General features: G+C 41.0%; 1 protein-coding gene across 3 annotated transcripts in view; it reads right to left on the bottom strand.

Moving 5' to 3' along the window:
- tpk1 (thiamin pyrophosphokinase 1) overlaps positions 1-16,772 on the bottom strand; it is an 82,274-nt gene that overhangs the window by 30,205 nt on the left and 35,297 nt on the right. For all 3 annotated transcript variants that reach the window (XM_077555063.1, XM_077555065.1, XM_077555064.1), the window contains one exon: positions 14,475-14,570. In XM_077555063.1, coding sequence (XP_077411189.1) covers positions 14,475-14,570 — 96 coding nt within the window. The remainder of the gene's footprint in view (positions 1-14,474; positions 14,571-16,772) is intronic.

Genomic DNA, 16,772 nt, shown 5'->3' with positions numbered 1-16,772 from the left:
ACACCCAAAAAACAAACAGAAGATAATATATGGCAATCTGCATACATAGGAGATGACGCATGTATTTTTGAGCATCTTTCATCATCTTTAAAAAGCTGAGTGCTTGTGGCACTCAACGTTGACTGGAACACACACACAAATCAGGCTGCTAAGAAAATGGAAGGAATAGAGTTATTGAATGAGTACAAAAGAGGAGAGTGAGGCAGAGTGAAGACATACAAAGTAGCCTTCCTGTAATTGAAACATTTCACTTTTTTTTTTAATGATAACTTTGGCATCTTTTCCTATATTCTGATCAAACTGTGAAAACAAGCTGTTTGATTTCGGAGAGACCAACTTGTAAATGTTATATTTTACACTAATTACATTTGATTTCGACTTTTCATTTTTTTGTAGTTGAGTGGGCAAGTAAGATTTTTTTCCAGTTATATACAAAACCCACATCCAATGAAGTTGTGATGTTGTGTAAAACATGAATAAAACAGAGTACAATCATTTGTAAATCCTTTTCAACCAACATTCAATTGAACAAAGGCAAGATATTTAATGATCAAACTGATCAACTTTATTGTTCTGAATTTGATGCCTGCAACATGTTCCAAAAAAGCAGGGGCCTGGGCATGTTTACCCTTCTACATCACATTTCCTTTTAACAACACCCAAGCATTTGGAAACTGAGGACATTAATTGTTGAAGCTTTGCAAGTGAAATGATTTCCTCCTCCTGCTTGATGTACAACTTCAGATGCTCGACAGTTCAAGGTTTCCGTTGATGTATTTTGCGTTTAATAATGCAGCACACATTTTCAATGGAAGACAGGTCTGGACTGCTGGCAGGCCATTCTAGTAGTCACACTCTTACTACAAAGCCACATGCTGTTGTAACGTGCAGAATGTGGCTTGTCATTGTCTTGCTGAAATAAGGAAGGACATCCGTGAAAGAGCTGTTGCGTAAAGTTAAAGTACCACTGATTGTCACACCCAAAATTCGTTCTCCGCATTTGAGCCATCTCCTGAGGGAGTGGTGAGCAGCAGCTGGGGCCGCGCTCAGTATACATTTGGTGATTGTCAAGCAGGGCGGCATTGGGCCATTTTCATAGTCTTTGGAATGACCCGGCCGGGGATTGAACCCACAAATACCCAGTCTCAGGGTGGACACTCTACCACTAGGCCACTAAGCAGGTGGACAGCAGCATCATAGAATGTTGATCCAAAACGTGTTTGTACCTTTCAGCATTGCCTTCAGAAATGCTGTTGGCCTTGCCATGGGCACTAAGACACCCTCATGCCATTTCAGATGCTGTTTTTAATTTTGAGCTGATAACAGTCACAATGGTCCTTTTTGGGCTTGGAGAACACTATCAACATACATGATTTCCCAAAACAATTTGAAATGTGGACTCATCAAACAGCACGCTTTTCCATTTTGCATCAGTCCATCTCAGAGGAGTCTGGGCTCAGAGAAGTTTCTGGGTGTTGCTGATATATGGCTTTTGCTTTTCATGGTACAGTTTTAACTTGCATTTGAAGATGTAGCAACAGTGTTAACTGGCATTGGTTTTCTGAAGTGTTCCTGAACCCATGTGGCAGTATCCTTTACACGATGACACCGTTTAAAAAAAATAAATGCAGTATCGCCTGAGGGATTGAAAGTCAGCGACATTCAATGTGGTGAACCTCGCCCCATCCTTGTTTGTGAACAACTCAGTCTTTCTCGTGAAATCCTCAGTTTTTGCAGACTTTTGTTGCTCCGTCTAAGCTTTTGCTGGAACGTATTGCAGGAATCAAATTCAAAATGAGAGAATATTTGCAAAACCAAAAATAACAACATTAATCTCTTTAAACTATCTTGTTTTTGTAGTGTATTCAATTGAATGAATCATTGTATTCAGTTTTTATTGAAATTTTACACAACATCCCAACTTTATTGGAATTGGGGTTAGTATTTCAAAGTCTCCATCCATCCATCCATCCATCCATCGAGGAATCAAGTTGATGAGCACATAAAAGTTACTGTATGGGAAATAGCAGCGAGGGCTAGACTCAGGACAGAAGTGATTATTTGTTAACAACAGTAAGCAAGCGTACTACAGATGCATCATTTGCCTTGAGGACCTGCATTTTGTTTTTGGCGATCTAGAGAAAGCCCATGACAGGGTACTCAAAGAGGAACTGTGGTACTGCATGAGAAATTCTGGAGTGGCAGAGAAAAATGAAGAACAGTTCAATATAAGTATGAGGGTAGCAGAACAGCAGTGAAACAGTGTCTAGAGGAGTTGATGGTGGAGGTGGGACTGCATCAGGGATCTTCTCTAAGCCTCTTTCTCTTTGCAATAGTGATGGAAAGGCTGACAGAAGAGGTTAGTATGGCAACCCTATACCCAAGGGCAGGGGTCTGCAACCTGCTGCTCTGGAGCCACATGTGGCTCTTTAGTCCCTCTCCCCCTCTCCTGTGGTTCCGTGTATCTCTTTAAAAAAATATATGCTGAAAATAAAACATATCTTTACATGAAAATTGAATAAAAAGGTAGAAAACATTAAAAAAAAAGTAGCAAGAAAATGTTCAAAAACAAAAAAAGAAATCCCTAAAATTATCATAAAATGTTTATAAAATTGCCAAACATGTCAGTAAGTTGATTTATGAAAAGGCAGGAAAGAAAATGTTCAAAAGTAACCATAAAAAAAAAGAAGAAATCCTGAAAATTACCATATGTCCATAAATTTGCAAAAAACGTCAGAAACTTAAAGAAGAAAGAAAGGCAGAAAATCCCCATAAAATGTATTGGGAATAGGAAAAAAAGTCAGAACATTAAATTTTTTTAAAAGGCAGAAAAAGTCCAAAAAGTAACTATAAAGTATCCAAAAACAAAAGAAGAAATCCCCCAAAATGACTATAAAATGTTCACAAAATTGCCAGAAAGATCAGAAAATGTATTTACGAAAAGGCAGGAAAGTAAAAAATGTCAGAAATTTGACAGAAAGGCAGCAAGTGTAAAGTTGTAAAGATAAAAAAAAAGAATCTACGTATTGGATGCTGCATATTTTTGTGTTATGGTGCAGCTCTAAATATGCCTTGGGACCTTCTTCCCTTTATTACAATCTTCAGATGTTTTGCGGCTCCAGGCACATTTTGGGATCTATTTGGCCTAAAATGGCTGTTTTTAAAGGAAAGGTTGCTGATCCCTGCCCAAAGGGTATGTAAGCTTATGAGTACACTGTATGATGAAAAAAAAGTTCAATGCCCATAAAATCCAATATACTATGACAATTGTTTTAATATTTTCAGAGGTTGAAGTTGATATGAGTATAGATGGGCATGTGAATTTTGGTGATGATTCGTAGCATTTTTGTGTCAATAAGTGACGTTTAGCTGTTGTACATCTGAAGTTGTGTTCAACTTCAAAAGTTTACATACTCCAACAAGGGTATGTAAACTTTCAAGCACAACTGTATGTGCGTGACGGCTCGAGGAGGAAGAGCAAGGATACAGGGTCTGGCAAGGAGGTGAAGAAAGAGATCCAAGCAGTTGTGTTGATAGGATGTGACTCAATAGTCTTTGCTAGGATGAAGGGGAAAGTTTAGAAGATAGTGGTGAGGCCATGATGTACGGATTAGAGACAGTGTCACTGAAGAAATGACAGGAAGCAGATGGACAGCCAAGATTGAATGTTTTGGGGAGAAAGTTCGAGACAGCCGACAGAGGGTTTGATGAGGATGGAGCTGCTGGGAAAGAGAGCAAGAGAAAGACCTAAGAGAAGGTTGATGGATGCAGTGAGGGAAGACATGAGGGCAGTTGCTCTGAGAAAGTCTGCTGAGTTGACATTTGTACATTAGTTTCAAGTTGGTGTCAAGAAAAGGTTGGTTTTAGATTAGCATTAGAGAGAGCACAAGACTGGAGGCAGGGAAATGCAGACACAAGGCAAAGGCCTGAAAGAACACTCTTCACACGACTCCTTGTTTCTTATGGCAACACATTAGCTTTTAGATTGATTTAATGCACAGGCAAGCCCGTTAGATAACAAAAAGAAAAGAACAAAGTTTAGGATTTTCAAATTTTAGTAACACCTGGCAAACTACCGTAGTTGTATAATCACCAAAGATCTGAACCGCTGTTTTACCGTATATTATCTTGAAGATAACATTGCAAAAGACGTTTGTCTTTGTTATTGAACATCACTTCTTATTAGAGATCTAGTTTTGTTCCTTTGAAAGATTGTAGAATTTACTGTATAACATACCCATAATATGGACACATACATTGATATCAAAAACACTGATTATTTGGTCAATCGAGGATTGTGCTAGACCTGTTAGTTTACACTGAATCCTGATTCATCAGCCAGCCTGGCTGTGTCTTAGTACACAAAGCAAGATCTATAATAGTGACCGACTCTGGCTAAATGGCCCTCTTGGGTCAAAAAATGGAAATTGATGAGGAGACTGAGGAAAGAGACCCCCATAAACAAACAAGAACTGGAAGAGGCTGCAGTAAAGGCACGGATAAGCATTTCAAATGAAAAATGCAACAGTATGGTGAAGTCAATGGGTCGTGGGCTTGAATGTAGTTATTGAAAGTAAGGGTTACACTATCAATGCTATAAAATGCTATTTACTTTAAGTTAATTTCATAATGTCTGTTACAATACACTTGAAAAGTGGGTGGCATTAAACAAAATATGTTCCATCCTGAGTTGTTTGACACATCTAGATTTATAGAGTAATTCTGAATTCAAGCGTCATATTTAGGGCCCGAGCAGCTACTACTACGAGGATATTGTTTTTTGTTCGTTATCTTCTTCTTCTTTGTAAACTATCTCATTTTTGGGGACCTAAACATTTACGAAAACTCACCAAACTTTGCACACTTCTCGGGCTTGGCGAAAAATTTGATATTATGAAGTTGCCATAACAACATAACAACATAACATATAGCGCCCCCTGGGGTGTAAAAATATGCACCAATCCCGGCACGTTTGAACGAAAATTACGGAAATTGGCAGGCACGTGAAGCGCCCCGAGACACACAAAAAAGTCATAGGAAGCCATATCCTAAAATGTACAGGAAGTGAGCTATGAATTTTTTGATGTCCAATTTTGGCCCATTTTTGAACATTCACGGTGGTCATTTTTTTTTGCCCATTTGCCAACAGTTTTCATCCGATTTACTTCTAACTTGGCATGTATCATCTCAAGACCTGGGAGAACAACTTGGGAAAAAATCTTGACTTTTTAAAATACTATATGATTATGGAGAGAGAGAGGAGACGCATGCGCGAGATGCTGTGATTATCGCGAGACCTACAGCGAGACCGGGACACCCCAACATGGCAGCGCCCTGCTGCTAAGATAGAACTAGCTCTATTATGCTAAACTAATTCGAGTTTAACCATCATATATCTTGGCTTTTCTCTTTTCTCTTTCATCCGACAGATTTGGAATACCATCCAACGTGGAGGACCTCGAACGCTTCATTGACGGTTATTTTTACAACTGCGCGATGGAGGACTCTTCCGTCGAGAAACCGTCTAAGAAACCCTCTAAAAAGAGAAAGAATGACTCAGCGACGGACACGGACGACCTTACTACTACGGAGGTCTCGGTCAGTATGCTGGAGTCCATAAATAAAAAGTTAGAGGTCCTCTCCCTAATCTGCGAGGAGGTGAAGGGATTTAAGGTAAGTATGGAATTCTTCAGCCAACAAATAAATGATCTCCAACGCAACAATGCCGAGATACACGCTACACTCGTGACTGTTTCAGCCGAGTTAGAAACCATTAAAAAGGAAAATAAAATGCTAAAAGAAACTATTCTGGATGTTCAATCCCGTAGCATGCAGGATAATTTAATATTCTCAGGTATATCCGAGAACACCTCTGACAATCCAGAGGTTGAGATAAAAAAATTTATGACGACATCGTTAAAAATTCCTCAGGAGACGGTAAATAACATCTCCTTTCACCGGGTACATCGGCTTGGAGCCCGTAGGGGCAATAGACCCCGTCCTATTATCGCCAAATTTGAGCATTTTAAACAAAAAGTATTTGTTAAAAGTAAAGGACGGGAGCTTAAAGGGACCTCATTCGGAATGAATGACCAATTCCCTAGAGAGATTAATGAGCGGCGAAAGGTACTGTTTCCTATAATGAAACAAAATAGGCAGGAGGGTAAACGGACTATGATGGTCGTTGATAAACTATACATCGATGGCCAACTATTCCGGAACCCCAACTCCACTCCCTGGCTGTTCTAATTAGCATCGATGGAACTAAACTTTGTTTGATTATTAGATGTATACGTATACATATACATATAATGTATATGTGGTTATAAAACCTAAAATATGAATACTCATTATGTTTACGCTATATTATAAATATAATAATAATACATAACTATATCTAAAAGTAGATTTAAAAAAAAAAATAAATAAATAAAAATCTCGCTTGGGTTACCAGTTACTGGTGTATTATAATGTTGTTTAACTCCCCACTAACGTCCTTCACTTTCACATCCCTACCCGTTTTTTCACTGTTATATTTACTTACACATTTCCTTATATTTTACACAAATTATATAAATCACCTAACTACTTTGATTCTATCCTATAACATGCCAGTATTGACAAATGGCCTATGCAGATATTTACACAGGACTGAGCCTATATTGTTTGTATGCATAAATTAGTTCTGGTTTCCTGGAATGTTTGTGGCGCTCGCTCACAGGCAAAAAGAATAAAAACTTTAGACCATCTCTTAAAATTAAAAGCAGATATTTGCCTCCTGCAAGAAACCCACCTACAAAAATCTGAAGAAAAATTACTTATTGATAAGAATTTTAGCCAAGCATACTCTGCCCCTTATAACAGCAGACAAAGAGGAGTCTGTATACTCATACATAAGAATTTACTCTTTACTCTAAATAATACAATAACAGACCCAGAGGGCCGATACATTATTATTCAGATAACTATATTTAATAAGATATATACACTTGGCAATTTATATGCCCCTAATAATGATGATCCGGCCTTTTTCCATGAATTTTTCTCTCAGCTGTTTGATTTAGCAGCGAACTCTACTATTATTATTGGAGGAGACTTTAACACAGTCTTAAATCCATTAATAGACCGTTCTAATAACACAACATGTATAAGGCGATTACAATCTACTAAAGTAATAGGGGAATATATGGATGATTTTGGCCTCGTCGACAGCTGGAGACTTAAAAACCCAAATAAGAAGGAATTTACCTTCTTTTCCGCTGTACACCGGTCTTTTTCAAGAATTGATTATTTTCTTACAAATAACTCTATTGCTGATAAAACTGTTACAAAAATACATCCTATTATTATTAGCGACCACGCACCAGTCTCACTTTCCCTACAAGTTGATTATACCTTTAAACCACCACCAACATGGCGTTTTAACATCTCTCTGCTAAACGATGCAGAGTTTGATAAAATTATAAGGAAAGAGTGGGCAGACTTTTTGGAAATAAATGACTCTCCAGGCCTATCGCCATCTCTTCTCTGGGAAGCTGGGAAAGCAGTAATTAGAGGTAAAATTATATCATATTCATCTTATAAAAAGAAACAGGATCAAAAATTTGAAAATGACTTGGAAGATAAAATTAAACAACTGACGGATGAGTACGCAATAAACCCAAATGACCAAATATGGACTGACTTACAAAATACAAAAATACAGTTAGACGATATGCTAACTAAAAAGACAGAGTTTATAATACAACAATTGAGATACAACAACTTTGAATATAATAACAAATCAGGTAAATTTCTTGCAAACCAACTTCAACGCAATCGGGAAAAATCTCTTATAACGGCTATTAAAGGGACAACTGGTGAATGTACACAATCACCAGAAGAAATTAATCAAATTTTTTATAACTATTATCGCAACCTATACTCAGAAACTAACAAACCTAACCCTGAGCATATTGAGACATTCCTCAGTAGCTTAAATATGCCTCAGTTAACTACTGAATATAAAGATATGTTAGAAGCGCCACTTACTATAAACGAGTTGTACAGTGCTCTAGATAGTATGCCTAATGGCAAGGCACCTGGCCCAGATGGTTATCCGGCTATATTTTTTAAGCACTACTGGTTAATGCTTGCTCCGCTATTCTTAAGAGTAGTAACAGAAATTAAAACTAATGGTTACATACGTCCACACATGAATACAGCAGCAATTAAACTTTTATTAAAGCCAGAAAAAGACCCCACCCTTCCATCAAGTTACCGTCCGATTTCACTAATTAACACTGATATCAAAATTATTACTAAGGCTTTCACATCTAGATTAGAAACAGTAATCTCGACAATTATTCATAGCGACCAAACAGGCTTTATTAAAGATCGCCACTCTACTAATAATATTAGGAGGCTCTTTAACCTTATTAGCATGTCACAGCGGCATGATAAGAAGGCAGTTATTATATCGTTGGATGCAGAAAAAGCTTTTGACAAAGTTAACTGGTCCTTCCTCTTTGCTGTTTTAAATAAATTTGGCTTTGGGAAATCATTTATCCACTGGGTGTCAGTATTATATGATTCTCCCAAAGCTACAGTTACTACTAACGGGATTATATCTAAGAGCTTTATTTTACAGAGAGGCACAAGACAGGGATGCCCACTATCCCCTTTATTATTTGCAATATTTATCGAGCCACTTGCAATAGCCATACGCCAGGAAAGAAGGATTCAAGGAATTCACTCTGGGGTAACAGAACATAAAATTAATCTATATGCCGATGATATTTTACTTTATCTAGAAAACCCGGCGATTTCGTTAGGGGAAGTATTTAACTTAATAACTAAATTCTCACAGTTGTCAGATTATTCTATTAACTGGACAAAATCAACACTTCTACCTATTACAGAAAATTCATGGAACCCTGCAAGCCAGGACCCACATTACTCATTTCCTATAGGTAATTTAAAATACTTAGGCATAAAAATCTCACCTAAATTAACTGATTTAATTCATTTAAATTTCTCTCCACTTCTGGATAACATTCATAGTGACTTGGAACGCTGGAATAATCTTCCTATTTCTTTAATAGGACGAATAGCCACCGTTAAAATGAAAGTTTTACCTAAAATAAACTATTTTTTCTCAATGATTCCATTTAAACCTACGGCTAAATGGTTCCAGTTGTTGGACTCAGCCGTTACAAAATTTTACTGGAAAAAAAAAAAAGCAAAGATTAGTCTATCTACTCTTCAGAAAAGTAAATCCAAAGGCGGCCTAGAGGCACCAAATTTTATGTACTACTATATAGCTAACCAGCTACAATATATCGTTCTATGGGCACAACCCAACAGAGATACTAACTGTTGGCTGGAACTAGAACAGAAGGATTGTAATAACCTCAGACCTCTAGATCTACTCTTTATTACAACATCGATTAAGCGACATAATTGTTTTAAAAACCCAATGATCTCCGCCACCCTGACTGCTTGGTGGAAGGCATTGGAAATTACAGGGGCCCAAGTGGAGCCCTGTGGGCTTTCTCCCCTATGGCATAACCCTGACTTTCGAATTAACAACCAAACGTTTTATTTAGGTGTGTGGGAGCAGAAAGGAATCACACATCTTCACCATCTCTTCTCAGATAATATGTTTATATCATATACATCTTTGCTCCAAAAATACAAAATAACAAACGGAAATTTTTTACATTATCTGCAAGTTAAAAATATGATAAAGAAACAAATTCCAACACTTCAGGGTACGCTCCAACCGCCTGGCTTAGCTAAAGATATTACCAAGCTTTCTCCGACAACAACAAAAAAACTTTCAAAAATATATAAGTTACTTTCATATACGGATAAAATGTCTTTACCCATCTTAAAATGGGAGACAGACTTGTCTATAGCTCCGGAATCTGACTTTTGGATTCAAGTTTGTGAAAATGCATTTAAAATGACAAAACACACAAATTTACAACTTATCCAATACAAAATAATCCATAGAACATACATTACTCAATATATGATGAAGAAAATGGGCCTCTCCGACTCCGACATTTGTCTCCAGTGTTTACAAAACACTACAGACACTTATTTTCATGCTTTATGGTTATGCACCCCGGTTATGTATTTCTGGACTAAAGTCTTAGAAAAACTTTCCGCTATCTTGGACTATAGGATACCTTTATCTCCAAACTTGTGTTTGCTAGGTGACCTAACAACAACTGACCTACCACATAAACAATTTCAATCTACACTTGTAGCCCTTACTATCGCTAAAAAAACAATTCTTGTTAACTGGAAAAATAAACAAACTCTGAATATCGACCAATGGTCTAACCTCCTCATAAATCACATTTTAATGGAAAAAATATCGGCCTCAAATAAAAAACAAATATCAAAATTCATAGAAATATGGTCTACGTATATAGAATATTTTAACCTAATTCTGGTTATTTAATTCTGCCTGTTAGCGAGAGCCACCACATCGTGATAACTTACATTGATGTCTCTGCATTTGGCAGTTTGTTACTAATGGTTGTGTTTTTATAGTCAGGAACCCAGTTGCTGCCAACAGGATCGAACAGATTCACCTCCAATGGGCACTAAAGGCTAATATTCGGATTCACTGCATGCCAGGGGACTAACGCTACAGGTGCTGTCCCCCCTGGCTGGGCGTGGGCGGGTCTGCCCCTCTGTTGGCTGCTGGGTGGCGGCTGCGTCTTGGTCGTTCCCTGGGTCTCGTGGTGGGTGCTGTGTTGCGGGGCTCTCCCTGGTGTCCGGGGCGGCGCCGCCCCGGCGCGGTCCGTCGCTCTGGGTCCGGCAACGCGGGTCGGGGCCTGTGGGCCGCCGGGGTGCCCCGTGGTTCCCTCTCCCCTCCCCCTTCCTCCCCCTTGCTTCCTCTCCCTCTTCACCTCTCCCCGCCCGTCCTCCGCCTCCCTGTCCCTTCTCCCTCGTCGCCCTTCCTCCTCCTCTCCCCCTCTCTCTGCGGCCCTGCTGCTGCCTCCTGCCCTTCCTGTCGTCTCCTTCCCCCGTCCCCTCCCCCTCCCCTGTCCGCCCTCCTCCCCCTCCCCTAGGCCGGGGGTTCCGTCCGTGGCCCGGGTCTCGGCGCTCCGGGGGCCGGGGGAGTGGGCGGGGTTGGTGTTGTGCCCGCCCCGCTCCGGTGGGCCTCCGGGCACTTCGGGCGGGCCCCGGTATCCGGGGGGCAAGCCCCGCCGGGGTCCCGGTGGGGTGGGTGGGGGTTTTGGTGGGCGGGTGCGCCTCCCCCCCCCCCCGCCCGGTTGGGGGGGGCCCAGCTGGTCGCTCCTCTTAACTCACTGCACTAGTTTTGCACAATACATTTTAGGGCACATAACACACTTTGGGGGGGAGTGGGGTGGGGTGGAGACACCGTCTCCGCCCTGCAGCTCCCCGCCAAATTTTAATGCACCACACAACTGGGGGGGGGGGGGGGGGGGCATCGGTTGGGGCGGCCGCGGTATGAAGCAGTGCTGCGGTCGCCTGTCCGTGTGCACCCCCCCCCCCCCCCCCATTAATTTATTTTAATGCACCACATACGCTCATTGACATGCCTGGGGGGCAGATGGATCGGAGCAGGGGGGGATATCATTTCCCTCTGCTCCGGTTCACCTGCCCCCAATTTTAATGCACCACACACACACACTTATGTATATACACTGGGTGGGGTCACACACACGGTTTAGGGGTAGAGTTCGCCAGTCGGCGAGCTGGCGAACTTAGTAACAGGGTTAGTTTTTCACTTTGATCGTTGGGGTGACGACCGGGGCCTCTCCCCGCTGGGCCTGGGGTTCGGGGATGCCGCCCGTCCTCCGGTGCCCCCATCTCCCCTTCTGCCCCTGGTGTTCCGTCCCTCCGCGTGGTGGGGTGGGCGCGGGTGCCCTCTCCGCTCCGCTGCCCGGCCCCCTCTTCGGCGCGGATGCCTGGGTGCGGTGTGTCCCCGGGGTCTGGGGTCGGGGGCTGGGGGGCTGTCGGTTGGTGGGGGTGGGGGCGGGGGGCGGGGGCGGCTTGGTTGGTGGGGGGGTGGTGGTGGGGGTGCCGGGGTGGGGGGTGCTGGGGTGGGGAGGGTGTCTGGGGATTTGGGGACCTGGGGGCGGTTGGGGCTGGGTTGGGGTGGGTGGCGGGGGTGGGGGGCGGGGGGGGTCGCGGGGGGAGCGGGGGTTGTGGGCCGGTGGGGTGCCTGGTGGGCCTGCAGTGCCCCGTCCTGCTGCGTTGGGTTGGGGGCGCGGGCCACGTTGGGGTGGGGGGCGCTCCTGCTCCGGGGTTTGCTCTCCGGCCGGTGGCCCCTGCGGGGCCCGGGGGTCGTCCTTTGGCGCGGCCGCGGCCTGGGGGGCCCTGAGGTGTTGCGCTTGCTCTGTCCTGGCGGGGGTCGACGGCTCCCCTCTTTGGTGGAGATTTTCATGCATGCTAGATCCACCACACCAGCATCTATCGAGACTCAGACACAATTTGTTTCTCCCTCAGGTCATTGATTCGGTGGAGGCTGGTGTCTGTGGATCTCACTCTGCTTCGTCTGTCCTTTCTACCTTTCCTCAGTTTCTCCTTTGGGCCCTTGAGGTTTCCCTGATTTGTTGGAGTTTGGATGTCTTTGGGGTTGGTGAAGGTTAGTGGCCCGGTGGGTGGTGTCTGGTCGGTGCTGGGCTTCGCTTTTCTTTCTTTTCTTTGGTCCCCCTTGGGGTCTCCTGGTGGCCCCACGACTCTGGCTGGATTTTGAAGTGTTCGGTTTAGGTGAACGGTATGGGAATTCTTATTTATTTATTTTTTTTCGCACGCACGCACGCACGCACGCACGCACGCACGCACGCACGCACGCACGCACACACACACACACACACACGCACACACGCACAAACACACATACAAAAAAAAAAAAAAAAAAAAAAAAAAAAAAAAAGGGAGAACAATGATGATGACATTTCAAATGATCAATACTGAGATCTCCCAAAAAAAAAAAAAAATAAAAAAAATAAAATAAAATAAATAAATAAAATACTATATGACGGGGGCGGGGCCTAAAATTTTGTCTTTAATATTTCCTTCATCAAAAAAGAGGAAATGCATAATAACTCGGCTGTACAAGCTCCAAAAAATCCCAAACTTGTCATGCATCTTAATAGCCACGGCCTGAAAACATCTATATGATAATATTCGGTTATACATGTAGCGCCACCTAGTGGTGACAAGAAATATCATACTTTAAATTTGTATCTATTGTGCAGAGCCCATTTGAGGGATCCAGTTGAAATTTTGTCAGAAACGCCTTAAGATGTTGGTGATGCCCCACACTGAATATTGTAAGTTTTCGCCAAAGGGCGTGGCAGTTACGGTGCCGCAAAGTCTGATGATTCACCGTGACAATAAAAGCTGTGTTAACTTGACCCAGATGATCCTATCTTCTCAAAATTTCCCACATTTGATGAGAGTCCAGGTATGAATACATCTACGAACTTATATTTATTTGTACTGATAACGCCACCTACTGGCATTTTTTTATTTTATTGTTTTATTTTATATTTTTTCTTCTATTTTTTTCTCCAACCACGTTAACTGGATCTACCTCATATTTGTTCAGAAGAGTGTTTAGTCTTTGAATCTGAAACCCAAATGTCTTCAGTATACAACAAAATAAAAGACTTGACCATGCTGTTCCAATACTTTTGGAGGTAACCGTATGCTCTCATTGTTCATGTAGGTGTAATGGCCATTCCTCCCTACATGCAAGGCAGCTTTATTCATCTAGCACATTTAACACACAAGGTAACTCAATGTGCTAAATTAAAACTACAACATTTAAAAACATTTATAAACAAAGAACTAAAGACATTTTAAAAACAAAGTACAGAAATACAAGACAGCTTACTAATATAACTAAAAGAATGTATGGTTAAAAGAACTCAATCATAAGCATGAGAAATAAACAAGGGGCTGAATTAACTTCCGTCTTCCATGTCTGTGCAACAAAACAGTCAAATGCTGCATCACCATGTTTACTTTGAACTTTGGGCTCCACTATTTGACCCAAGACTGCAGACCTCAGAACCCTACTGGGTTTACTGCATATACCATTAGCATTTGTATTCAGGACCTAAATCATTCAGTGATTTAGACCAGTAGCAGAATTTTAGATTCTATTTTACAGCTGACTGGGAGCCCATGTAAATACTTTAGAAAGGGTGTAATGTGCTTGGATCTCTTGTTCTGTTTAGAAGCCTAAAAGTCTACTGAAGATAAAAACATGGATGCGTTTCTCCTGGTCTGCTTAGAACATGCAACCCTTCACTGTGGAAATGTTCTTCAGATTTTAGGCTGTTTTTGTGATTGATTTTATTTGACTGCTGAAAGCTTTTGGTAATAGCTTTGGCATGGATCCAGCAAAAGTAAACATCTGCATTTGGATATGAAAAAAAAAAAAAAATTACATTCAAAAAACATGTTGTTGTTAATAATATAAGTGAAACTGTCACCTGCAGATTCCTTTGTTTAATCTCCTCCACCATGATGACAAGACACTTGGTATAGTCTGTAAGATCCTGGTCACTTGTTTCTATCAGTCGGCACCCCTACATACAATACAAAAAAATAGAGATACATGGATTACAGCAGAAACAAAAATGCAGAAAGAGACAAGGCAAGGTGCTGAAAAAAAAGATGAAAATGCTGTATGATACAGTGGATACCAGCATATTCGCAGTTCCGCATTTGTGGATTTTTTCACCCATTTGAATTTTTCTGTAAAATGGCAGAAAAAGACTGAAAATTCTTCTTTTTGATATTTTTTAAATATAAGTATTTTCGTAGTAAAATACTCTGTACAACATGGGGGATATTTATTGTATTGTATCTTTAATTGCGACAATAAACTGTCAGTGTTGGCCATAACCATGCCAAAGAAAACATAAAACTTGTTGCTTATGCTCAACCATACCTCTACAGCAGGAGGCAGATGGTTGTAGGCTGAAGTTACGCCTCTCAGCTCCCATTTTCCAGCCCCTGACTCACTTACCCAATCACAAATCTAACAGCAGCTGTGTCAGATTTATGATTCACTGTCAGCGGGAGAGGAGAGTTTGTCGACTGCGACTGCTCTGCTTACTATACTTTGGCCAAACTAGAGCTAAACACTTCATTTTAACAAGTGTAATCAATAACAACAGGTCAGTGCAATATTATTAAACATCAATGACCGCCAATTCAGGTTTTGTGTGAGTGGACACAGCATATTTGACTCAACAAACATGGCAGCCCTGACCATTGCAGTGAAGCTAGCAGACAACATAGCAGCTGACTTTCCTGCCAGCACAGGCCAGACCACAGCAAAAGGGTTGGTAAAAGTAACTCCTCTGATTTTTTAAGCAGTCAAACCTTCATTGTTGTACACCAGACAGCACTACTACAGTAATGCTTCTTCATCATCAAATCCTCATCATAAGTGTTGACTTGTACAGTCGACTGTCTATGTGCTTGCTTAGCTATAAGCTGTTTACTATACTGTGTATTTAGTGATTACTTCGCTTTGTGTTTATTTTTGTTTTACCTGTCTTTGCATGATTGATTTTTTTTCCTTGTACGGCACTTTATATGAATCAGTGGTTGTTTTTAAGTGCTTTATAACGAAAGTTATCATTCACCCATACACACATGGACACAATTATGCCTGCTGGTTGCCAATCATCCTCCCTCATCTCATCCATTCAGCCTTGCCTTGTTGTGTCTCTTGCTCACTCTTGTGGATGACAGTCTGTTCTTTCTCCTCCATTTTAATATAATTTTTCACTTTATCCAACACTTATTTGACGAAATATCTCAAACCTCCCAATTGTTCTGCTCCTAAAGCATTACAGTTATTTTTGTGCTCTGTGTTTCTGACTATCACTGGGTATACAGAACTGGGTGTGAGAAGATGATAAATGTGTTAATGAGTTTTGGGGAATGTGTAGTGAATGTTTTGTATTCAAAACCGTAAACAAACTACACATCAGTTTGGGTTTGATAACAGAAGTATAAACAATGTGACACAAATCACAAATATCACATAGGATTGCATTTCTGTCACATGCATGGCTGGTAGCAAGTGGATCAGTGGATGAAACTGTACAGCAATGAAATAAAAGTGAAGCACTTGTAGCAACAGCACTATAGAAATGCCCAATGCCCAAATTTGCAATAATTTGATTCTTTCCAACTTACCAAAAGGGTATATTATTAGTGTATGTAGTTGACAGCCTTTGGGCAGCAGTGCCTTTTGAACACTTTGTATAACAAGCATCAAACAAAAATGTGCCAAGTGAACGTTTTAGATACACTACAGTATATAACAGATGCACCAGATGGGACAAAAATTATATACTATTGTATGAAGGAGGACAAATCTAATGTTAATGCATGTCTAAAGCACTTCTTTTAATGTGCAAGTATGTAATATGGACAAAAGTATAGACACACTCCCATTACACTCACACAAAGCGAAAAAGAAAACTAAAATATGACATGGTGGTCTCCTCTTTGCATATCTAACAGTTACCACTCTTCCACTCTGACTATTTTGGAGTCGTCTGTAGCAATTTGTAGCCATTTATCCAGAAAAACTTTTGCAAAGATGCTGGAGTGTACAATGGCCTGGTTCACCATCCCCAACTTAGTTCATCAAAATTCCTCACCAAACTCATCCAACCAAGATACCGAAATGTTAAGATGAAAAGCACTAGCACTATCCCTTATTGATTATTGATCAAGAGGTGGATGTCAATACTTGTTTCTATACA

This window comes from Vanacampus margaritifer, chromosome 20, assembly GCF_051991255.1.
Source record: "Vanacampus margaritifer isolate UIUO_Vmar chromosome 20, RoL_Vmar_1.0, whole genome shotgun sequence".
NCBI classification, from domain to species: Eukaryota; Metazoa; Chordata; class Actinopteri; order Syngnathiformes; family Syngnathidae; genus Vanacampus; species Vanacampus margaritifer.
The sequence above is the reverse complement of the archived record's forward strand: the minus strand, read 5'-3'. Positions and strand labels throughout refer to the sequence as shown.